The sequence below is a fragment of the Cydia splendana genome, chromosome 26, assembly GCF_910591565.1.
Source record: "Cydia splendana chromosome 26, ilCydSple1.2, whole genome shotgun sequence".
Taxonomy (NCBI): domain Eukaryota; kingdom Metazoa; phylum Arthropoda; class Insecta; order Lepidoptera; family Tortricidae; genus Cydia; species Cydia splendana.
Window position 1 is genome coordinate 3,220,034 of NC_085985.1, and position 26,859 is coordinate 3,246,892.

The 26,859-nt window shown below is 39.7% G+C and overlaps 1 protein-coding gene across 3 annotated transcripts; it reads right to left on the minus strand.

Moving 5' to 3' along the window:
• Positions 1–815: 815 nt before the first annotated feature.
• Positions 816–26,499, minus strand: LOC134803283 (zinc finger protein 239-like). Of its 3 annotated transcripts, XM_063776050.1 has the most exons (3): positions 25,747–26,483; positions 21,702–21,767; positions 816–1,887 (listed from the first exon to the last, which is right to left on the minus strand). In XM_063776050.1, exons 1-3 carry the CDS (start codon positions 26,276–26,278, stop codon positions 1,193–1,195), a joined length of 1,293 nt encoding a protein of 430 aa, XP_063632120.1. In that variant the 5' UTR covers positions 26,279–26,483; the 3' UTR covers positions 816–1,192. The 3 variants fall into 3 exon arrangements, with proteins under 3 accessions (XP_063632120.1, XP_063632121.1, XP_063632119.1); XM_063776051.1 differs by lacking the exons at positions 21,702–21,767; positions 25,747–26,483 and adding an exon at positions 3,022–3,539 and having other exon boundaries at positions 822–1,887; XM_063776049.1 differs by lacking the exon at positions 816–1,887 and having other exon boundaries at positions 20,506–21,767; positions 25,747–26,499.
• Between the last annotated feature and the right edge of the window lie 360 nt (positions 26,500–26,859).

Below are 26,859 nucleotides of genomic sequence, written 5' to 3' on the forward strand. Positions count from 1 at the left end.
TAAACTGTAGGCTGTACTCCTCATACTGACCAACATTTGTTCAGCGACTTTTAAAAATAACTTGTGGTTTGATTTTTATTACACTTTAAAGTTTATTCTAAGACGCAATGTATTGCGAATTTTGTTATGTTTAAGGCGTGACAAGCAACGTCAATCACAATAATATGGCGTGGCGATGGCGTCCATTGAAGATAATATGTAATGTGTATCAAAAATAGGGAGTCTAAATACTTCATAATTTTTAAAAGTTGTTGAACAAAAGTGTCACCGTTTGAGGAGTACAATCTATGTTTTAATTCTTTGCTCGTGTTACAGGCCACACCGTGTATGTGTATTGCAAACGTATACATATAAATAATGTATCAGTAGGTATAAAAATTACATATTAGATGTCAATAGGGAGTATTACTGCAATGTTCTGCCGCCAGAGTGCAGCACTAATTTGTTTAGTAAACCATAGAGTAACTTGTACATACTAGGCCTTAAACAGTTTCTTAACAAGTTTTTACTATGACATTGATGCATCAAGCCGGTTTGTTTACAGGTGCCCTACCGCGAAACGCGAAAATCGAAATTTCGTTATCTGCCTCTCTATCGATCGAATAAGCAAGAGTGATAGAGACGCAGAAACCGAACTTTCGATTGTCGTGTTTCACGGTAGGCCAAGTGATTGAATTAGTGACGCCCTCTACGCAGAGTTTTGCGTAATATTCCCTATTAATTAATTTAAATGCATTTAATAATGAGTAGGTATAAATAAAACGATATAAGTACTAACAAAACAGTTTATTTTGTATGCCCATAGCACTCGATTGCACCAGATGTACCTATTCAACTTGAATTGATGTGACGAAGCTCTCAATAAAATTTTTACTTCGAAAAGCGCTCCATATGACTTCACGCTTAAAGTTTTATCTGACACATATCACTAAAAGTTATCCCTTCTCCATGAATATATCTCGCCCGCAGCTTTGAATACGTGAATTCGATATGTCAATGCTATGTGCTCTATATGCCTCTTGCGCGGCCTGCGGCAGTATTTGACGTTGTGAAACTGCGTTACTACGGGCTGTATAGCTGAGTCGCTCGCGGCACAATTCCCCTTGGGTCATTTTTGCGCTCTAGCCAGACTACTATAATTATTTGATGCGGTCGGACACAGATGTAAACGCTAAAAACGGAATAGACCGCCTTATTCAGGCGAGGGTAACTCCTTTTTATGTACTCTCTTCATATGAGCTTTTAAATTGCTTTTATATGCGCTAGCGTAATCACACTGCTCGCATTTGTGAGGTGTGTCACCCGTGTGTATCTTCATATGATGTCTTAAATTACCTAATTTGGCATTTGCATAACCACATTGATCACATTTGTAAGGCTTTAGACCAACGTGTATTCTGATATGACACGTTAAATCGGTTTTTCGGGAAGTGGAGTAAGAGCAGTAGTCGCACTGGTGGGATTTCTCGCCTGTGTGTATCAACATATGATTGTTGAAATTACTGGCATTGTTTGCAGCATAACTGCAGTGTTTACATTTGTAAGGTTTATCACCGTGAGTAAATAAATGTTGTTTTAGAAGACGCTTACTTGCGCAAGCGTAAGTGCAGTAGTCGCATTTAAAAGTGTCGCCAGTGTGTATCTTCATGTGACGGTTCAAATCACCAGTTCTGGCACAAGTGTACGGACAGTAATCACACTTGTATGGTTTCTCTCCAGTATGCGTCACAATATGATTTTTTACATGATTCTTATTAGTACTAGAGTAATTGCAAAAGTTGCATTTGTATGGGTTCTCGTCTGCATTTTTGCCGTGAATAAGTGTTTTTCTAAGAATTGAAAACTGCGAGTCGTCTGGTTGCGCCGCTTCTTCGTGTTGTGTTTGCTCTGTAAGGTAAATACTACATGTTAATGAAAAGGGTATTACAAACAAAATGACATGTACAGTCAGCATCAAATAGATAGCTATTATAGCCAAGTAACTAAATATACCTATTGGTACACATCCGTATTTCTATGGAAACAAAGGTACGATCAATAGACACTTTAAGGTAATGGGTATAAACACAGAATAAGTAATAGTACTACTGTACAGAAAGGACACTTCCTACAAAATCGAAGTTTGACAGCGACTCAGGGACGAATCATGCTGTCCCTTTCTAATGAATCACACTATCCCTTTCGGCTATTTAGGATTGTCAAAATTCAAGTCTTTATCTTATCTGTGTTTGTGCACGCAAAAGGACGTCAAGTTGTGCCAACCCTAATAAATGCTCGGAGCAAATAATTAAATTTCATTATGGTTTGGTGGGAAAACTGCAAAAGGTTATTAGAATGAAGTGGCCAGACAGTTAGGTGTTAGGTAAAAGAGGTACTAGAATCTGTTTAATGAGTTCACATTTAGTAATCACATTAACAGGGTGTTTTTACGCAGCAAATTTGTTTTTCAGTTTTCTCCAAAAAAACATTGTAAAAGCTATAATGTTTCATACCTAAATATACTCCAGGAACTGAGTACTATCAGCTGTAAAAATATCTGCAACTAATAAGGTAGCACCTTATATATGAAAGTTGCTCAATGTTAACTTAATAAAGCAACTTTCATAATATTTTTTTTTGTTAGCCTGGTTTAGTGTCCCACTGCTGGGCAAAGGCCTCGACTCAACCCTGTCGTTTGTACTTTCCCGCCAATCCGTATAAAATGTGTCCAAGTTGTCCCGCCATCTGCTTTTCGGTGTGCCTAAACCCCGGCCTCTTTATTATCATTACTACCACTAACTAGTAGTAGCCTCTTTATTATCTAATGATAATAATGTAGTAGTAGTAATGATAATAAACCATCATCAGTAAAGATAATAATTAATGCTAAACCAAAATTGACCATGGCAGACTGATATGCGTTGTCGGTGTATGCTATATCCTGTATTTTGAGTTGATCCATGTAATGTAATTTAAAGACCTTGTCAAAGAAAAGGACCGAACAAGCATTTAACCAAGTGAAGTATGAACCAAGCAACACACCTGGACGCTCTAATGGCACTTCGGACTGCTGATACACCTCGGGGCCAATCTCTATCTCAATTTCCTCTTTCACCTCATGTTTGAGGTGCAGGCCGGCTTCCTCGCTCTCTGACTCAGGCTCTGCCTTGACCGTACTTGTGTGGCCGGGCTGAGCGCTCTGGGGCTGCTCTGTGTACTCCCATGGGGGCTCCGCCTTCACCCGTACACACTCTACGTCCTCCAGCGACATTACTAGACGAATTAATTGCTGATATACACGGAAACACGTTGCTATCCTTTTAAAACACGCCGACGTTCACGATATGAGACATTTTACTTTTACTTTGCCAGAGAATCTAAAGGAGAAACGATGAAGTAACGACTCCGAAGGCCACTGATTCTTGATTTCTGATGAATTAACGAGATATACAATGATTATTGTTGAAAGAAGTGGAAAGTCTTGGGGTGGATCAATTTAGGAATTCTCAAAAAACTACGATTCAAAACAAAAAATATATATCCCAAGTGCATACGACACCGACTGTATCGAATCGACAATTCGACACTGACAATCTGACAACAACAATGACAGCTAATGTTTTTTTTTGCATCGGCATCGCGGGAATCGCCCAATTCATTCAGGCAGACGAAAGCTTGCTATCTTGCTAGAATATATTTTTCCGTGATTTATATAAATGTCATTATTTTGAATTGATCCAATGCAATCGCCAAGGTGACTTCTAGCCAAACTTCTAGCAAATAGCAAACGAACCCTGCATTATCTGTAAGTAACTGTCAGTGTCAAAACTGTCATGTTAATTTGGGATAAAATATTGTTAATATTAATTATTGTTTTGAATCGCCGTTTTTTGAGAACATCTTAATTGTTCCACCCTTAGACTTTCTACTCCTTTCAAAAGTAATCACCTTATATCTCCTTAATAAGGCCTTCGAGGTAGTTATATTATTTCATCGTTTCTTTTTTACATTCTCTGGCAAAGTAAAAGTAAAACTATCTCACATCGTGAAAATCGGCGTTGTTTTATTAGAGTAACGTGTGTCCACGATTATCGGCGGTCGATTCGTCCGATAATGTCGCTGGAGGGTGCAGAGTGTGGGCTGGTAAAGGAGGAGCCCCCGTGGGAGTACCCAGAGCAGCCTGAGAGCGCACAGGCGGCGCACAAATGTACAGTGAAGGCGGAGCCCGAAACGGAGAGCGATGAGGGCTTAAGCGATGCCAGCCTGCATCTTGAACATGTTAAAGAGGAAATTGAGGTTGGCCCTGAGGAGTTTCATAAATCCAAAGTGCTATTAGTGCGTCCAAGGATGGAGCACACGCGGGCGACAGCTGCCTTACAGACTAAGCATGAGCAGGCCTGGCACACATGTGCAGTGAAGACAGAGGTTAAGTCAGAATTTGAGGATGACAGCGATGCCACCCATGCCAGCTTGAACATGGATCATATGAGTGTGCAGGCCGAGTATGTAAACCATATGGTGAAGGTTGAGGGTGGTGAGAAGACAGATGGCGCGTGTGACGTGAGCGCGGTTGCACAGGCTGGCCTATACCTCATTGAGGTGAAAAACGAACCTGTTGTCAGTCCAGAGGAGTGCAATCAGCCAGAAGAGCTCTTAGTGTGTCAAGGTATATTATTATTAAGATAAATATGAAATGGGAATGTTTTACCTCGACAGGTGATTCAGTAAACTATGCGATATTTGTTTATTTATTTATTTTAGCTTTATTTTCCACACAACTTCTTGTATTATATTATTTAGGTATTTGTTTTAATTTTAGTTATGTGGCCCGTCTATGGGTAAAAGCCTCGTCCATTCCTTTCCATTTCTCCCTGTATTTGGCTTCTAGCATCTATCTTTCTCCTGCAATCTCTTTTATGTCATCGGCGGCCATCTTTTCTTTGGTTTTCCCACTATGCTATGCTACCTATGCATGTATAAAATAGCTATATTTTTATCCTAATTTGTGTCAAATTATTTTATTTGTGTAATATTTATTTATTTAAAACACATTTTAGAGCAATTCACTGAATCGGTTGCCAATTGGGATAATAACCTACTCTATCCTCATCACCATTTCAACCATACTCAGTAAACCTTAGAATTTTAATTTATTTGGAAAATAGAGTTGATTTTCCTTTGGTTCACGTTTTATGTAAACAAGTAATCGTCAAAAATATAATTTGATACACACTTTTATTGCTGACTGTACTTTCTCTCCTTTGCATATGTATCAAGTACTTCCCGAGACCTTTCAAATGAGCCTAAACTAAATGTGTTATGTTTTTCCATCGAAGAGTTCCTTTGGCTACCTTCCGACTGCATCATCAGATTAGCTCCGTGTTAGCATATTATTGCATTGTCATTGGATATATAAAAGTATCCACCCGGAAGTGGCTCAAATTTAAGTTACAAGATTTGAAGCACCATATTACGCAGAGAAGCTAAATGAAAGTGTGTAAAAAAAAAAGATTTTTCAGTGTAACCTCAACCTATCCTAGCTTTTTATTCATAACTTGTTAAAAATGGAATATTTTATTTAAAAATCACATTGGGCGTACGAGATTATATTTGTATATTATTGTCGTTATTATACTAATAATTAATTATTATTATACTGGGTAGAAAGCGGCGCACACCTCTCGACACCCCTGAGCCGCTCACACCGGTGTTGCCTTTGAGCCATCCTAGATGTCGCTTTTTGTGGGGGCCCATCTTGTGAGGGCGAGTCACCGTCTGCCGGAAATAAAATTGCATACCGTTTTATTAGGCAGGCGTCCGGTTTTTTACCCCATAGCTTAGTACTTAGTCCATAGCTTTCACCCAATAACCTAGTTCATTTTAGATTCCATCAACTCTCAATAGCCCTTACACCCTGGCGGGTGCTGCCCTGCGTGCGTCCCATGACACGGGTAAGGGCAGCATCCGCTCGGTGTACCCCTTACATTTCATTAAAGTGTCAAAAGGGCCTCTACGTGTTGGCTTCGGCTCCGCGCACGCCTCCCAAAGGTCCGGAACACCATTGTTCCGTGATGGGAAAGACGTGACAATAAACCCGCGGGGGCAGCTTGTGGCGAGCTGACGGTGAGTGGCGACACCGCGGACCCCTATTCCAGAGGGCACTTTCATCTGGCCCTCGCCTCTGTGCTTGCCTTCACCGGCCGGCCAGAGTGGAGTCGCAAGAGCGGGACCTATGCTCCAGGTTGGAAGTGTAAAATGTCATAACGCCGGCGGCCTGCTGAACGGATTACCGGGATCTGGCTACCGCAGACTCACCTCTCGATAACCTCATAGCCACTCCAACGTGTTGCCCTGTTGTCGCACTGTGCGTGCGGCCATTGCGGGGCCCACTCAATGAGTTGGCGAGTCACCACCTGTCTTTTACAATTTTGAGACTGATTGTCGTGGCAGGTGTCCGCTAGTCTCCTCCCATAGCCCGATATCCAGTCCATCCAACATTCAAATCAATAGCCTATGACCTTAGTTCCCATCGCAGCACAAAAGTGCTGCACTGCAATAGTCTTTGCACCTGGCGGGAACTATCTCCGGATGTATCATATTGTGCGCTCGGGGATGGTATCCGCCACGTGCATCCCTTGCCTTTAGATTAAATTGTCTTCAAGGGCCTCTCCGCTGTTGGCTTCGGCCCCACGCACGCCTCTCAAAAGTCCGGGACCCCATGGTCCCGAGGTGTGGAAATAACAATAATGACAATTTATCATGATTGACTTACTTTGCCAATAAGTGGCACACAGACGGAAAAAATACGCAAGAACTGTAGGAATAAAATAAAATTTACTGTCTGAAATAAAGGATTATTACATATTACATTACATTATTGTCATTATTGAATATTAAAATATTTTGGTAGGAACAATTCTGTTGTAACTAGTGGAAGTAACCTATCTGTTACTGCCTGCTGTCACTTTTGTTATTTATTATAAGTTTTGTGTTAATAAATTAAATGTAGTATTTAACTTACAGGCCAATTTCAACATGAAGACCGAAGAAAGCAACCAGACTTGTTAAGGATTAGCACAACAATAACTAATGGCACAATTAATGATGACAAGAAAACATACCAATGTGAGCACTGTAGTTATGCTAGTACCAGTAAGAGTAATTTGAAACGTCATATAACGTTACATACTGGTAAAAAACCTTACAAATGTGACTACTGTAGTTACACTGGTGCACATAAAGATAATTTAAAAAAACATATAGTGATACATGCTGTTGACAAACCTTATAAATGTGGACACTGTAATTACGCTTGTACCAATACGAGTGCTTTAAACCGTCATATAAAGATACATACGGTTGAAAAATCGTACAGATGTGACTACTGTAGTTACGCTTGTAAAAGTAAGCGTTATTTAAAACGACATATGTTTACTCACAGGAACAAACTTTACAAGTGTGAGCACCGTAGTTTCGCTACTACCAGTAAGAGTGAAAAACTTTACAAATGTGACTACTGTAGTTACACTAGTGCACATAAAGATAATTTAAAAGAACATATCATTATACATTCTGGTTACAAACCTTATAAATGTGAACACTGTAATTTTGCTAGTACCAAAAAGAGTGCCTTAATTCGTCATATAACGATACATACTGTTGACAGATCGTACAGATGTGATCTCTGTAGTTACGCGTGTGCACTAAAAGATAATTTAAAAAAGCATAGTATTATACATTCTGGTGAGAAACCTTACAAGTGTGAACAATGTAGTTTCGCTAGTAGCAATAAGAGAAATTTGAACCGTCATATAACGTTACATACTGGTGAAAAACCTTACAAATGTGACTACTGTAGTTACACTGGTGCACATAAAGATAATTTAAAAAAACATGTAGTGATACATTCTGTTGACAAACCTTATAAATGTGAACACTGTAATTACGCTAGTACCAATATGACTGCATTAAACCGTCATATAAAGATACATTCGGTAGATAAATCGTACAGATGTGACTACTGTAGTTACGCTTGTAAAAGTAAGCGTTATTTAAAACGACATATGCTTACTCACGGGGACAATTTTTACCAGTGTGAGCACTGTAGTTTCGCTACTACCAGTAAGAGTAATTTGAAACGTCATAGAAATATACATACTGGTGAAAAACCTTACAAATGTGACTACTGTAGTTACACTAGTGCATATAAAGCCAATTTAAAAAAACATATAGTTATACATTCTGGTTACAAACCTTATAAATGTGAACACTGTAGTTTCGCTAGTAGTAATAAGAGTAATTTGAACCGTCATATAACGATACATACTGGTGACAAACCGTACAAATGACTACTGTAGTTACGCTTATACAGATAAGAGTACCTTAAAAAACATAACTATACATTCTGGTGATAAGCCTTACAAGTGTGAGCACTGCAGTTTCGCTAGTACCTAGTACCTACCGATACCGAACCGTCATCACAGAACAAATAATAGTACATACTACCGTACAAAAAGGACACTTCCTACAAAACCGAAGTTTGACAGCGATTCAGGGACTATCCCTTTCTAATGTATGTCAATATCCCTTTCGACTATTTAGGGTTGTCAAAATTCAAGTCATTATCTTATCTGTGGTCGTGCACGCAAAAGGACGTCATGTGGTGCCAACCCTAATAATTGTTCGGAGCAATGCTGAGCCGAACGGAATCAGATTCAGATCATTTATTTGCTTTTCACATATAAATACATGCAAATACAGTTATTAAATATACTCTAAGGTACTTACATGCTAAAATTACTTATTGTAAGGTTATGTGTAGGTAAGGATATGCATTAAAATTGTTATGTACATATATGTCATTCAATAACACTAAATTAAAATAATTACAATAATGTCAAAAGTAATTAAAGTGCATTCGCAAAAAAATCATTAATTGTGTAATATGGTCTATTAGTAAAGAACAAAATTCATTTATTTGATAATATAAATATGTAGGTACATACAAAACTTAAGAACTAAAACCCGTTCTGAGCTATGCCACGCCGGGTCCAAAGGTCCCCATCACACTTGCAGCGTTACCCCGCTGTATGGCGATGGAGACCTGTTGGACAAGCCATGACTCAGAACGGGGGTCATTCCCCTTTTCCCTTAGGCGCTTGCCGAGCTCTCTAAATAGCTCACGCGCCTCCCGTCCCCAGGGCCCGGCTGTCTCGACGGCAATGGGCACGAAGTCGTAGTTGGCTCCCAAGGCAAAGTATTTTTGGTGCTTGTTTTTGGCGGCAGTCTCTGCCGCTGAGCCTGCCGACTTGGCGGTGTGTCCTACATGGGACGCAGCAAATGTACTCACACAAGTTGCGTCCCATGTAAGACACCGCCCTCTTTGCCAGGGAACCAACGTCAGCCCGTCGGGTCGTTTGCCGTCTGTTCGAGACAGCCCTGGTGGTTCAAGGAGGCACGGAACACCCACCGACAGCATGGCTCGACGTACGATTTCATTTAAAGAATGGTGCCTGGGGAAACGACCGGCGCATCTCTGGCAGCTGAGCCCATGGTGGCCGTTCTCTTTCACCATCACTCCGCAGATGCAGCGGTGCGGGTTGCACACCTTGCACCCCAACCTTAAGGCCACTGCGATCCTAAGGGAATCATTGTCCAGCAGTGTGCCTAATTGAGGGGATGGCAAGGCGTGCAGCCATGAACCCGACTCAGGCTTAGAGGCGGCCTTGAGACGCACCAGATCAGTTCCCAGATTAGTAAAGTAGTATTTTGCTTTTTTGTTAAATATTCTAAAAGCTTACGGAGCCGAGTTTGCCCGTAGTCAGGAGTGTCTCCCCACTGACAAAAGCCTAAAGTTGTCGTGGAAAACGTGTATACCTTGTAACGTAATACGTTACATGTTTCGTAAAAATAGACCTTAAGAACTACTACTACTACTAATTAAAATATATTTACAATCCTAAACTAAAGTACATACTAAATTATACAAAGATACTGTCTTAAAACTAGGTAATTTAGATTATGAAATCATCATCACGCTGGTTAATTTAAATATGTCGCGCCATAGTTACAACATTCACTCATAATAATGTTCACATTCGCGAGTGCATGAATGTATGCACTGAACGGAGCGCTGTGTCATCGCGCACGGTCGTTGGCTCGTTGATTTTACCATTGCAGTTGAGTGGAACGCACGTCGCTTAATTATCGATCTCTGCTACGGATCAAATATCGAAACCGTAATCGAATTTTAACTTCGTCCCTACGTGTTCCTCAACCATAATAAAATCACTGTGGTGTTTAATTATGTTTTTAAGTGTACCCCGAATTGGGGTCCAAAGTCCAGAGTGACTTTGTTGGCTTCCTGCTTGCCGCCCGCTTGCCGTTTTGCTACTGGCGTGCTTCTGGCCCTTTCCCCGACTCAGCGCCACGCAGTTCCGAGCTGCGCTGAACTCAGCGCCGACCAGAAACACCAGCGCCTACCACCACGGCACCGTCAGGGGAGTACTTCGGCTGCAAACGATTAGCGGAATCCGATCCTTATAAAGTATTAGCACGAACCACGACATCTTACCCGTTTTTACCATCTGAGCTGGTTGTGGTAAAAATAAAATATTTTGCACCGTTCTTCTGCCTATTCATTTATAATTTCCCATACCTAACGGGACATCTAGTAGGTTAGAACGTTCTAGAACGTGACAACCTACTTAAGGCCTACCGCGAATCCCGTTCGACGTGTTGCCTTTATGTCGCACTTGTAAACTCGTACGTAAGTGTGACAGGGCGGCAATACGACGAAAGTGGTTCGCGGTGAGCCCTCTGGTATACACGTTCTTCGTTCGTTTCTTACGAGATAAGCGTGACCACTGTAAATACTCCAAAAACGATTTGTGAACAACTTTAAATTTCATTCATTAATTTAACCCCCCGGACCTAAAGTATGGAATATGTGGTTTCAGTTAAATACTTTGTTATCTAGTACAAAATCAGTCGAAACTCTGAAAGTGACTCGGAAACAGTGGTAGCACCCTTAGATACTTCAGGACTCTGAAATCTATAACATATCAAAATCTCAAGATATTTAACTGAAACCACATTTTCCATACTTTAGGTCCGGGGTCCTTTAAATACCAGAAGAGGGAACTTTGGATTTAGTAAAGTTATTACCACGTTGACGACTATATTTTTAATAAGTGTATATTTTTCTACGTGTTCCTTTCATATTTAATTTATAATATAATGTAAATTGTAACAGTTCTGAAATAAAGAATTTTGTATGTAAGCTTGTAGCTTAAATTTTGCGTGCTATTTATAAAATTGTGATTATAGTTAGTTTTTGAAAGTTAAATATCCATACTAATCCATACTAATATTATAATAAATTATAATTATAATAATATTATAAAAGGAAGTCTGTATGTCTGTCTGTTACCTCTTCACGCTTAAACCGCTGAACCGACTTAGATGAAATTTGGTATAGACATAGGATAGTTTTTATCCCAGAAATCACCCCTTAAAGGGGTGGAATTTTGTATGGGGACTTAACAACATCTGCACAACAAACTTTGTCAATAGGAACTGTCCCGCCCGCGCGGTGTAGCACCGGCGCTGGTGCACGATTTAGTTGAAATTTGGTATAGAGATAGTTTGAGTCCCGGGGAAGGACATAGGATAGTTTTTATGTCGGAAATCATCCCTGAAGAGAGTGCAAAGGGGAGTGGAATTTAAAGAGTTAATGAATTGCCTAATAATTGAAGTAAGCAATGCGCGAATTGAATGATTGCTATTAGCATTATCCAGGCGCTATACCTACTTTAGCTGCTGTCACTGATTCCACGCAGACGAAGTCGCGGGCAAAAGCTATATTTCAATATAGCCGAAACCCAGGCCAAAAATCTCTAACTTTTTACATACGTATTATTTAATATCCCTCTAACCACACATTAAAAAAAAACTTAATGTTATCAAAACCCATTTTTGTTCAACCGCTGGTCTACACTCCTATTCATACTTAGGGCATTGACGTATTATATCTAAGGACTGGCCTTACGGGCACTAAACATGGTACTAGTTCAGCGGTGTCACTCACGAATTCGAGCCAATTGTGCAGCTTAACGCAACTAATTGTGAGCTATCGCGCGCGTGATGCGAACTCATCAACCAATCGCGTTGTAGTGGTGTCACACCACTGTACTGGCCCCATTTATGCCCCATTCTTATTGCCCGTAAGGCCAGTCTTTAGATACATCAATGAGTTAGGGTTGATATTCTTGACCATGCCTCCACGACCTCGTGGTGCGGCTGTGACCAGCCACTGGCCGTGTAGAGGTCTCTGCCAACGCCTCGCGCCGGTGACGACGCCAGCCTCTCAGACCCGCAGTGTGACCCTGCCGCTGCCGACACGATCATGACGACGAAGTAACCTGCCTAGGTTGGGTGTGCACGTGGTTTCTAACCTTTTCGACGCCGTGTCAAACACAAAAGCTGTCACGCGGACGCCACGTCACTGAAGTGTCAAAACTGAAATTGAACTTTATGCATATGCACGTAGGTATATGTTGCTCTGTGGTATGTGACCGATTAATCAGTATTTGGCGTTGGACCTGCGGTGCGGATATATCGGTCATTGGCGTCCAAAAGGTTAAATATATCCGCAATAGTTTTAGTATCGCAAATTCCGTTAACAGCCGTAGGCAAGCCAGATCGTTTGTACATTTCCAAAGTGTTTTTAAATAATTTTTTGACCGATGCAAGACTAATATTGTGTTATCTTAATTTGGCTTTGATGGTTTTGACACCATCTCAAACTAGATTTGAATGGCTTCCGACTTTCACACATTTCTTTATGCACATAACCTGTCATAGGTCTGCCGTGACTCGTGAGAGTTCTGAATGACCTTCAATCGACCTCAGGATCGTTGGTAAACACATGGTCTAATAAAACATGGTCTTCTATTCCCAGAGTGACACGGGCCTACGTCACAATAACATTGCCACTTTATTGCAACATAACATGTTACATGGGTACATTATACCTATGGTTAATAAGTTAAAATATTTCTTTATAATTTTCATTTATATGTTTTTTATCTTAAATTTTACAATAACACGTCATTTTTAATTATTCGTTAGCAATATCTTCCGATTCACGAAAGAAATTTCAGACGTTCGGGTAATTCTGTTTACATTACTGGCAACACAGGATAGCGCTGTCACATTTGACAATTCGGATCTAGATAACTTTATGCCCTGACCGTCATCCTTGTCGAACGCGTTTTAATTGTTATTTCCTTCTCGCTCAGTGTCAGCAGTCGCAGTGTTTTCCAAACTTTTCACGTCGTAAGCTTGGTAATTAATGTGTAACTGTGAATTAGTTTTTCAAACGTTTGTCTTGTATAGATAAATAAAGTTTAATTTAATACATTAGATTTGTTTTATTTTACTATGTTTCTACATGAATAACTTAAAATTAATGCCGTTAAAATAATTTTCACCGTTGGTTAAAATTCTCCCACATTTTAAAGTTTGAGAACCTGTAAACAGCATGATGACGTAGGCCCGTGTCAGTTAGGTCATACGCGAATCTCGGAATAGAGTACCAGGGGGAGTATATTATTATACCATGGGTAAACATATCCATACTAATATTATAAAGGCGAAAGTGTGTCTGTCTGTCTGTTACCTCTTCACGCTTAAGCCGCTGAACCGATTTAGTTGAAATTTGGTATAGAGATAGTTTGAGTCCCGGTGAAGGACATAGGATAGTTTTTATGTCGGAAATCATCCCTGAAGAGAGTGCAAAGGGGGGTGGAATTGAAAGAGTTAATGCATTGCCTAATAATTGAAGTAAGCAATGCGCGAATTGAATGATTGCTATTAGCATTATCCAGGCGCTATACCTACTTTAGCTGCTGTCACTGATTCCACGCAGACGAAGTCGCGGCCAAAAGCTAATAGTGAATGATAGACTGAATGACTGAATATTCGATTTCTACTATATTTTATGAGCCTCGGATACTGGCGTTTGGCCTGAACAGTGAGGTAAGAGAAACTAGTATAGCCTTCTAAGGCCCAGGCATACAAATGCAAAACCCAAAATTTGCCACTGAAATTTGAACCTATAGTGCAGGGAATAGACTTGATTTTTATTTGTTAGAAAGTATAACGATACAAAAAAAATGCTACTCTGTTCCAAGTAAAAGTAAATCTTTATTTCAGTACATATATGAGATTGAGCATAAGTATTAGACATAAGGCGTAAGCAGGTACTCGAATAACATAAACCAAGAGTAAATTATACATGGTTCCTACACTAGGCAGTGCCTGTCCTGTAGGTAGCCGACACAGTTACGAGTATTCAAACGACAAGTAGCGCGATAGTTAACACAATCAGACATAGATTATTGTAGGTCATAATTACTATAAAACTAAGCTTATTTAAATAATTTACACATAAATCAATTTATCCTATCATGCTGCGAGGTTAAATATTATATTTACAGTTTGAGCTTAGTAATTTGTAGCGAAATGCAGGTGTGTATGTATACGTGAGTGTGCAAGTGAAGGGGGAGTTTGTTTGTATGTATGTTATGTTTGTGTATAAGTAAATAAACTAGTCCATGTGTTTATCCTCGGTATTTCTTCTATTTCCTCGTAAGATAGCGTATTGAGCCATGTTTTGAGTTTGAGTTTTAGTTCTGCGATTGAGCAATCTTTAAAACTAACTGTTGCACTAACTTTGTTGTAGATGTAAGGTTGGAGAAATACTATAAATCTCTTAGCGAATGCTGTTTTAACTGTTGGGATGGGAATTTTATACTTTCGTTTTTGCATTATAGCTGAGAGATCTGATGATCCAAGAACTCGAGCGTGTTCGTTCAGCACTACCCGCATAATAAACAAACTACGAACGTTTAGTACATCCATATCCCCATACACTTGCTTGGTTGGGTACAAGACTGACTTCTTAAGAATAACTTTTAGTACCGCACGTTGAGCTCTTTCTAACATAATCATAGCTGTTTTAGCAGCCCCACCCCAAGCAGTTATGCAATAAGACAAAATCGGTTGGCAGATACTAACATAAACAGTGCTAAGAAGCTTTTTATCAGCGGAATTGCGCAGGTTCTTAAATATATATATTAATTTACGTATACGATTGGCAGTGAGTAGTATGTGTTGTTGAAAGTCAAGCTTTTCGTCAAATGTAACGCCAAGATATTTTACCGTTTTGGCCCGACTGATATGCTCACAACTACAGTTTGGAATTTGCGACCCGAATGGGCTGCATCTATGTATCACGATATCCGGCAAGCTAGCAGGCGCGGAAGCTTTAGATTTATGAAAGCATACAAACTTAGACTTGTCAACATTTAAAGTAAGTAGGTTGTGTTGAAGCCTTTTGGCCACCACTGCCATTCCTTTCTCGGCGGATTTGACAACTTTACTCCACGTGTCTTCATGAAATAGAATGGCAGTGTCATCTGCGTAACATATGACGTCTGCCTGTTCAATGTTTGCATTAGCTATGTCATTCACGTATAAAATGAAGAGTGTGGGGCCCAAAATACTGCCTTGCGGGACACCAAAATCTAACTCTACCGCGCCGCTCACATCTTTGCCTATCTTTAGTCTCTGGGTCCGACAGGTCAAATAACTCTGAAACCAGCTTAGGGCGTTTCCCCTTACCCCACATAGCTCCAGCTTTTTTAAAAGTATAGGGACCGAAACCGTGTCAAACGCCTTCGCGAGGTCCAAGAATACTCCCAAGCAGGCCTTACCGTTATCTAAGTATCCTGAGATGAGCTTGGTCATGAGCTCTACAGCGTCAGCAGTCGACCTCTTTGCTCGGAATCCATATTGGTGTTCAGAAAGGATGTTATTTTTTTCTAAGTAACTTACTAAACGCCTGTTCACCACTTTCTCTAAGATTTTAGAAAAGGCTCCCAGCAAAGAGATCGGTCTGTAGTTGCTAGGATTAGATTTAGCACCTGATTTGTGGATAGGAACAACAGCAGATACCTTCCACTCTTCAGGAAAAACTCCTTCAGATAGGCTGAGATTAAAAATATGAGTGAGAGGTACCGCTATTATACTCTTGAGCGGTTTGTTACCCCATCAATGCCCGGTGCACTGTCTGTTTTTAAACCGTTGATGAGGGATTTTACTTCAGCTACGTCGGTAGGATACAGGAATATAGATTGAGCAGAAGATACCTGGAAGTTCCAATTGAATATGGTTTAAATTTCATCGAGCTGAAGTACTATAGATAGGACTTCGGGCCTTAGGCGGATAGGACATGAGAACACACTACACATATTTATTCCTCCAATAGGGAATATTACGCAAAACTCTGCGTAGAGGGCGTCACTCGCATACTCACAGGCCCTACCGCTAAAACACGAAAATCGAAAATTCGGTTTCTGCCTCTCTATCACTCTTGCTTATTCGATCGATAGAGAGGCAGATAACGAAATTTCGATTTTCGGGTTTCGCGGTAGGCCACCTGTAAACAAACCGCCTTGATGCATCAAGGTCATAGTGAAAACTTGTCAAAAAGGCCTAGTATGTATAAGTTACTCTATGCTTTTACTCTATGTTGAGTGCTGCACTCTGGCGGCAGAACATTGCAGTAATATTCCCTATTATGTCCTGCACAGTAATAGGGTGGTATTACACCTGTCCAATTTCTATGTCCAATGTAAGTGCGTCTCACTCTCACATTAAAGCAAAATGTTAGACGCAATACACATTGAACAAAGAAATTGGATAGGTGGAATACCACCCTTAGCAAATTTCTGCGAAAATACGACATTCATAATAAATAAAAAAATATTATAGGACAATTTTACATAGATCAATCTAGTCCCACGGTAAGCTCAATAAGGCTTGTATTGTGGGTACTAGACGACGATATATATAGTATATATAAATACTTATATACGTAGAAAACATCCTTAACTCAGGAACACATATTTGTGATAAACAAACAAGTAAATGCCCTTACCAGGATTCGAACCCGGGACCTCCTGCTAATGACTGTCACTTTGTTATATTTATTCAAATCAGTGCAAAGTTATCTTAGACGGACTCTATGTGCCGCCCACCATACAAATTTATAGCCAAGGAAGTTAGAATCTTGTTGTATTCTCAATAAGGTTGAATTTCATTTATTCGAAAAATTTACGAGACAAAAGAAATGCCTACCTACTTAGTTTTTAATTAAGGTTGACATTCCATCGAAACTGAGTGTACATCCTAATGTACATTGGGCGGCACGAGGGTATACTGCTCTGATGTTCTCGAGGGTTCTTCATTCATCAGGGTTATTAGTAATTAAGTTAATTTATTGAGCATTAGAAAAAAGGTACACAATCTTGACTTGTCTTTTTATTGAAAAACACTTTTGAAAAATAAGTCGGGCAAATATGTAACAATTATGAATCATATACGATTATTTACATTCTTTTGCCTAATGCTAAAAAAACGAACTATAAATAAATATAAATATTATAGGGACATTCTTACACAAATTGACTAAGTCCCACGGTAAGCTCAAGAAAGCTTGTGTTGTGGTGTACTCAGACGACGATATATATAATATACAAATACTTAAATACGTAGAAAACATCCATGACTCAGGAACAAAGAACTGTGCTCGTCACACAAATAAATGCTCTTACCGGGATTCGACCCAGGACCATCGGCTTCATAGGCAGGGTCATTACCCACTAGGCGAGACCGGTCGTCGAAACTATTATATCATATAATGTCTCGACGGGGAAGCAAGAAACAAACAACTAGTTTAATAATAAACAATCATGTTTATTCAAGCTGAACAAGCATAACAACCTCCACACAAATATTTCCAAAAATACAAAAACAAGTTTAACATCTTAAGACTGCGACTGGACAGTGCCGCCCTCACTATAGTTGAGTGTGCTCAGAGCATAAAAAGGTCAACCACGGCGTTGCATGAACAAGAGATTTCCTTTGGCAGGATTGGTCCTTAGGACCCAAGGATGGATTTAAGAAGTGGAGCCACCCAGATTTTTGATGCAGGTGGGGGGTGGGGGGGTTTTTAAGCGTCTGCGACGTCTGAGGTTAATAATTCTTTAAGTTTAGGTTCTAAGTCAAGTTTAGTATCATTTTCAACTAAATCAAATTTCATCGAAATCGGTTCAGCGTTTATTGATTTCCCATACAATCCTACACCTTACCTTTCATTTTTAAGGTATTTTTTTGGAATAAAAACTATCCTATGTTCTTCCCCGGACTCAAACTATCTCTATACCAAATTTTATCTAAATCAGTTCAGCGGTTATTGAATCCCCATACAAATTTCCTCCTCCCTTTTCACACCCTTAAGGGATGATTTTTGAGATTAAAAGTATGCTATGTTATTCCCTGGGACTCAAACTATCTCTGTACCAAATTTTATCTAAATTGGTTCAGCAGTTTAAGCGTGAAGAGGAATTAAAAATAAAGTATTTTTTGCATATTTTATGTATTTTTACTTCGGAATGGTGTCATTATGACATCAGAAATGAATTCGGCAGCCTCAATTTATACGAAAACGATACCAAACTTGGCCTAATAGCTGAAATGATACAGATATCAAGATCAAGTTGAGAGCATCAAAAATCTCGGTGGCTCCACTTCTTGAATCCATCCTTGGGTCCTAAGGACCAATCCTGCCAAAGGAAATCTCTTGTTCATGCAACGCCGTATGTTAGGCCCAGCACCATCCGCTAGGGGAATTGTGTTTTCTAATAAAATCATTGTATAAATCATTATACAGAAATTCATATATTGGAATATTTATACTGTAAAGCAAATAATTTATGAAATCACATATATTTCTTAATTCAATACTTCCAATGACAACTGACATCAATCCGAATTTGGCCCCGCTTCTGATATTTGACAGACAACATTGCACATTTGTTGTTCTTAGAGTGACAATAGTGCCCACTTGTGTCAGAATTTGATCTTTTTTCCTGCTTGTTTGTGTATTGTTTATAATAATAATATTTGTTTATAAAAAAATTGGTGTACATCATAGATGGTAGCATCATATAGAAGTGGTATACGCGTGCCTCCGTGAGGGACAAAACATACGCAATGCGACAATATTAAAAACACGTTTTAACATTCCTGACAATATACTAAAAACAATCTACGTAATTCGGTCGGGTTATTTGTTGCCCACCATAAACCATACTGAATTTATGGTGGGGAACAAAAAAAAATGAGACTGTGACAAGGACAAGCAATAATACCGCTTTCTCTGCTACTCCTACTGAAAGTTCTATAAGTGTATCTCGTTCGGTCATTTGGCCCCTCCCGGCCCGTTTCCTCTTTATATTTGATGAATTGCGGTAAGTTATTTATTTAATCGTATGGCATCATATTATATTTACAGATACAGAGAAATCATAAATCTAACTCCAGAGAATTAATCCACTTGATAGCTTCGTCGTTCAGTTTTATCAGGTCTTCCGGGGGGCCTCCAGTATACCGAGTAGATGGGCACTCTTGGAAAATATGTCGGATACTCTGTTCCTCGGCACCACAGTGACAGGCAGGAGACTCCACCCAGCCGCAACGGTACTTATATAGGGCACAGCGACCGTGGCCGGTGCGCAATCTATTGAGGTTACACCATGTCCGCCTCGGCAGATCAAACCCATCTATTTTCTTACCCGGGATAATCCCCGATCCAAACTTTCCAACCATTGTAGTAGTCCATAGTTGCGTCCACTCCCGGTTAGCGTTGTAGTCTCCTTGTGAAAGAGTTGACGCTATACTGTAGGGGGGGTTCCTGGACTTCAGGCGACTATTTACCGGGTGCGTGAATTCGCTGTGTATTGGTAAGTTTGGATTTTCCCTAATTTTGCGAGACTCTTTCATAAGCGCATCTTTCCTTCGCAGATCAGGTGGCAGGATCCCACAAAGAACTGGTAGCCAGTGGCATGGGGTAGATCGCAGTGTGCCGGATATGAGTCGCATAGTTTTATTTAGCTCCGTGTCGACTTTGTTGGTGTGAACACTGCCCATCCAGACCGGCGCGCAATACTCAGCCGAGGAATACACCAGCGATAAGGCAGATGTACGTAGAGTGTTGGCATTTGCACCCCAGGATGTTCCAGTTAATTTGTGAATTATATTGTTGCGCGTTTGCAGTTTGCGTCCAGTACACGTGAGATGTTCTTTGAAGGTTAGAGAGCGGTCAAGGATGACACCGAGATATTTTGGGGTAGAATTGTGTCTCAGGGTCGAACCGTTGAGGGAAACTTTGAGCTCGCGGTTTGCCAGTTGGTTGTGTAGGTGGAAACAGCATGTTTCGGTCTTATTTGTGCTAGGTGTGAGGCGCCATGCTTTGAAATACCTTGCTAGTGTAACCATGTCCTGCGTTAATGTCCGCTCCAGGTTATTAAAAGTCTTATTCTGCGTGACAAGGCAAATATCGTCGGCGTATATAAATTTGCGAGCCAGGGTGGGAGGCAGGTCGTGGATGTGGGTAAGTGTAATTCCTTCAGATCTTTAGGGATATAGGTAGTAACAATAGTTTCACTCACTTTGTTCATATTATTACGGTTTGTCACTAGTATGTCTAGTTACATGACGGGTCAAATTACTCTTTCTGCTACTAGCAAAACTACAGTGCTCACACTTGTAAGGTTTCTCACCAGAATGTACAACCATATGTTTATTTAAATTATTTTTCAGTGCACAAGCGTAGCTACAGCGGTCACATTTGTATGGTTTGTCACCAGTATGTATCATTATATGATCGTCCAAACAACTCTTATCGGTACTAAGAAAACTACAGTGCTCACACTTGTAAGGTTTTTCGACATGTTTAATTATGTGTCGTTTTAAACAACGCTTACTTGCACAACCGTAACTACATAAGTGACATTTGTACGGTTTGTCACGAGAATGTATTAATAAATGACGTTTCAAAGCACTGTTATTGGTAGTAGCAAAACTACAGTGCTCACACTTGTAAGGTTTTTCAGCAGAATGTACAATCAAATGTCTTGTTAAATTACCTTTATGTGCACAAGTGTAACTACAGTAGTCACATTTATAAAGTACGTCACCAGTGTGTATCTTTTTATGGCGGTTCAAACTACTCCTACTGGTAGTAGTGAAACTACATTGCTCACATTTGTACGGTTTTTCACCAGTATGTATTATTCTATGACGGGTCAAATAACGCTGACTGGTAGCAGCGAAACTACACAGCTCACAGTTGTAAAGTTTGTCCCCATGTGTAATTATATGATCTTTTAAATAAATCTTATTTGCAAAAGCGTAACCACAGTAATCACATTTGTAAGGTTTTTCATCAGTATGTATCGCTATATTATGACGGTTCAAATTACTCTTACTGGTAGTAGCGAAACTACAGTGCTCACACTTGAAAGGTTTTTCACCAGTATGTATCGTAACATGACGTTGTACTTGAAATTTTTTGGCACTAGCGTAATCACAGTGTTCACATTTATATGGTTTTTCACCGGTATGTGTCATCATATGACATTTTAAACTAGCCTTTCGGGCACAAGTGTAACTACAGTGTTCACATTTAAACGGCTTCTCTCTAGTATGTACCACAATATGATGAGTTTCCATATGGTTCTTATTGGGAGTAGCGTAACTACATTGTCCACATTGGTATGTTTTCTTTTCTTTACACATTTTGCCGTTAGTACGTTTCTTGGTAATCTTTAAAGATTTCGAGTCTGGTTTCGTCCTTCGGTCTTCATGTTGAATTCGCCCTGTAAATTAAATACTACATGTAACTTTAATAACACTATAGTCTGTATCTTAGGTATTTAAATAAAAGTAAACAATATCTACCCTCAAATGGCTCCTTAAGCCAGTTGAGGGAAGATGAAAACATTACATGATCAAATAATGTAGGTTAAAGTCAGGTCGTTCAGTGACAGATCCAGGCGGTTTTGTATTTGGTTGGTTAACCAATAAATGTTATAACTACCCGAAAATGTACAAATTTATTATTTGCTTTTATTTAAATAAGTACCTAAAGATACAGAGTATATAAAAAAAAAGCCTTTTATTTCTCGCCAATATAAAGTGTACAAACATAAAATTTAAATAATAAATAAATAATAATAATAACAGAGTATATACAAAACGTGGTAGTGGATGGAGAAGAAATATCATATGTCCAAGAATACATTTACCTGGGCCAAATAGTCTCTTTCCAGGCACGACAGGACAAGGAGGTTGCAAGACGAACCGGAAGTGCCTGGAAAAGCTATTGGTCTATGAAAGAGCAAATTAAGGGAGATTTCCCTATTTCTCTAAAACGAAAGCTCATGGACATGTGCATTCTTCCCATCCTGACCTACGGAGCACAGACTTGGTCCTTGACAAAAGTTCAGAAATCCACCCTCAAGGTTTGTCAACGCGCCATGGAGCGTAGTGTTCTCGGCGTGAAGTTGACCGATCGCATCAGAAACACTATACTACGCTCCAAAACCCAAATAGCTGATGTGGCTGAAACAGCCGCCAAGCTGAAGTGGGACTGGGCGGGACACGTTTGCCGTATGCCGGATGACTTGTGGGCTAAAACAACAACCAATTGGGTCCCACATCAAACCCGGGGTCGCGGCAAACCTCGAAGGCGTTGGCGAGATGACCTCGACGCCTTTGACAGGAACTGGTGGGAGACGGGTCAAGACCGGGATACGTGGAAAGGGAGGAGGGAGGCCTTTGCCCAGCAGTGGGACACTCTAGGCTCATATAAATAAATAAATAAAAATATACAAAACAAAAATTAATATTAATTGCCGCAATAATATTGGAGCGGCGTTAATAATAGCGTAAGCGCCAACCGCCATAAGGTACCTTTACTCGTGGGACGTCACATATATTTTACTTTTACTTTAATTTACGAATATAGTTACTACCACATAACCACCAAGTTCTTACTAGTGGTAACATCTGAGCAAATTAATCCCCATTTGTTACCACGGTGGTAACAAGTGGGAATTTTGAATCCTCTCCAAAAAAAAATTATGTTCATTTCTGACAAAAATACCTACATAAATATAGATTAGGTTATTTTTCCCATCGACAACGGATTTAATAAACTGCTCTAAAACTGAACAAATCTTTTTAAATAAATTGTTCAATACACATGAAATAATTCTAAACAAATTTGTTTAAAATTATAGCCAGCGTGGGGACTATAGCCTAAACCCTCTTGTGCTTGAGAGGAGGCCTGTGCCCCGCAGTGGGACGTATATAGGCTAAATTATTATTCTCTTTATTTATTTCTTATCTTAAGTTAGGTTATTTATAATATGAATATAAAAGTAAAATATAAAAACACTTACAAAACAGTAAAAATTAATATAAACACATTATAAAAAACCTAACCTAGGGTGCCGCCAGCAGCGGGGCAAGGCCCAAGCTACCGGTGGTCAGGGCTGCAGAGAGAGGAACCGGCGGACTATCCGCGCCGTGTCCAAGATCATCTGCATCTGACCCTTGATCCAACCACCTAGCGAGAGTCTCTCAAGGTGTTGGTCGAGACTCTTCGCTATTAGACCGTTTACTGAAACGACTATTGGGACAATGATCGTCGAATCAACATCCCACATGGCGGTTATCTCGTGAGCCAAGTCTAGGTACTTACTGGACTTGTCCTTCTCGGCTTTCACGAGATTTTCATCATGGGGGATGGTGATGTAAATTATTATTATTATAGCCAGGAACTGAAAACAAAAACAGTGGTATTTTTGCACACATATTTTACTGAATCACCTGTAGACGTAAAACATTAATTTTAAAATATTCCCACTTCATAATTATCTAGGTATTTTATCAGTGTTCAACATGTTAAGAAATAAAATGAATAAATATTATAGGGGTGATTTTTGTACTTATTTGTTTACACGGGCATTATTAGATCCATAAGTATTTAATTAACACATTAAAATTAACAACCTGATCAGATAAAAGTTACATTTTGTGCGGTAACGCAGGAGAAAAAAACCGGACAAGTGCGAGTCGGACTCGCCCACCGAGGGTTCCGTACTTTTTAGTATTTGTTGTTATAGCAGCAACAGAAATTGTTAATTTTAATGTGTTAATTAAATACTAATGGATCTAATAATGCCCATGTAAAAAAAAGTAAAAAATCAACATGGTTTTTGAAAAATCAATTTTTCTTTGCTAGGGAGTCTAGGGACACAAAATCAGTGTTCTAAAATTTAATTCACCCATAGGACATTTTTACACAAATTGACTAAGCCCCGGTAAGCTCAAGAAGGCTGTGTTGTGGGTACTCAGACAACGATTAATATATAATATACAAATACTTAAATACATAGAAAACAACCATGACTCAGGAACAAATATCTGTGCTCATCACACAAATAAATGCCCTTACCGTGATTCAAACCCGGACCATTGGCTTCATAGGCAGGGTCACTACCCACTAGGCTAAACCGGTTGTCAAAGTCTTTAGAATCAGACCAAGCTAAGTGCGCAGCGATTTTGATAGCACAGTATCTTATCTTATCTTATTGTTTTCGGGGGCCCTTGCGAATACACTTCGACCCATAGGGAGCTTTTGTGCAATTACCCCCTAGAGAAGATCCGTCAACTACTCAAGAGCTTTTCCCACCATATCCATGTGTTGGATGATGGAGCTCATGGGTAGCGTTTTAAAGTCCTCTGGTTCCAGATATCCTGCTCCAAAGTCCTTCATTCTTTGTCTGGCGAGGGCGTAACATTCACACATTAAGTGTTTCACTGTCTCTTCCTCTTCGCCACACATACGACAATCGGTGTTGTCAGAGTGTCCCATCTAGGCCAGAATTCCTTTGACCCCGTAATGCCCGGTAAACACCCCCGTTATGATTTGGAGTTGTCTTTTGCTAAGTTTCCAAAGCTTGTTGCTCCAGCCAGAGTCTACTCCTTGCATAAAGAGCTTTGCATGCTTTAGACAGCACAGACTGTGTAAGTGTTATTTTAAACGTCAAACTTCTATTAAATTAACACTTGCAGTCTTGCCCAATCGGCTCTTTAATTGGTAATAAATTCTCTGATGTACTTCAAAATTTGTCTGCAATAAGTTTACAATTTGAAGCCTCAAGCTTTCTTCTACTAATTTTTGGCAAAAATTTCATTTTTGGTACAAGCTTTTATCGCTGACTGTACTTTTCTTTCCACAGGCAATGAATACTCATTGAGACAATTCTAATAACCCCAAACACAATTAGGTTGCTTTGTTTTATCACAGAGTTCCTATGAAGACCTTCTGTCTCCATCATCAGATCAGCTCGATGGTACCATAATATTGCATTGTCACCAGACTTATCTATGAAAATTTTCAGCTTCATCGGAAACCGGGAAGTGGGTCAAATTTAACTTGTACGATTTGACCCGTACAAACATAGTTACATAACTACATACTTACATAGGTACATTGTAAGTTAAACAAAAGCTTGTAAAAAATAGGTGAGCAGTCAAACCCAATAAGACCAGAATTTCTTTCATTTAAATTTGAACTCTATACACATACCACAGATAGTTCCAATTTCAAACCCCATTTTCTCGCCTTTTGGGTTTGACCGCTCACCCCTCAAAATGAAGTATAGACTTTGTCAAATAATATAGCAAGTAATAAAAATGGAAATGGCATCTTTTGGTGAGATTGGCAGTTCTTGCAAAGCAAGCATTTAAGTCTCAACAAAGTAAAATAGGAACCAAATAATATACCTGGAGACACTAAAAGCTCTTTGGGTTTCTGGCACTCCTCCAGGCAAACAAGTTCGTCTTCGCCTACCCGCGCGGCCGCGCTCACGCCACACGCGTCCTCAACCTTCACCATATAGTCTACAAGCCCGGTCTGTGCGCTCTCATGAACCTTGTACAAGCTGGCATGCGTCTCTTTGCTCTCACAAATATCATCTTCAGGTTCTGTTTTAACCGTACCGGTCTGCTCATGCTCTGTATAGAGACCAGCTGACTCCCACGGAGGCAAACAACAGACTTTGAATTGATGGAATTCCTCAGGGCCAACCTCAATTTCACATTCCTCTTTCACCTCATGTTTGAGATGCAGGCTGGCATCCCCCACGCTACAAGCGACCTCGCTCTCCGATTGTGGGCATTGGGGCTCTGCCTTTACCGTACATGTTTGTGGTTGTACCTCGGGCAGCTCAGGGCTCAGGGCCTGAGCCTCAGGCTCTGTGTACTCGTAAGCAGGCTCCGTTTTCACCCGCACACACTCTACACCCTCAAGCGACATAATCAACCGCTAATGAACACGAAAACACTTTGCTGTTCTACTAAAACACGCCGTTATTCACGATATATGAGAAAATAAATGACAAATAATCTTAAGGTGAAATAAAGAATGTCGAGGTAGTCTCGTAATACCGTGTTGACAAGATTTACAATGATTATTTCTAAAAGGAGTAGTTAGAGTTTCTATAAGTTAAACCATTAAGATATTCTCAAAAAACTATGATTCAAAATAAAAAATATGTTGACCTATGATTTTGTTTTGACTGTCCAGTGTTGCCAACTCGGATTTTGAAAAAATGCTAGACTAATGTCTATATAGATTATGCCAAAATTATGCCAAAGTTTTTTGAAATATGTTAAAAAAAATGCTAAAATGTCACTTGAAAATTGACACTTAAAATAATATGGTGTCTTAAAATATTCACTAAAAAACACCGTACCTTGTCAGTAGAAAAAGGCCCGAAATTCAAATTTTCTATGGGATGATAATCCTTCGCGCCTACTTTTTTTTGAAATTTGTCGTTTTTTATTACTAACGGAAATGGCTTGACAGACTATAGTTACGACGGTTACGAGTTTGCT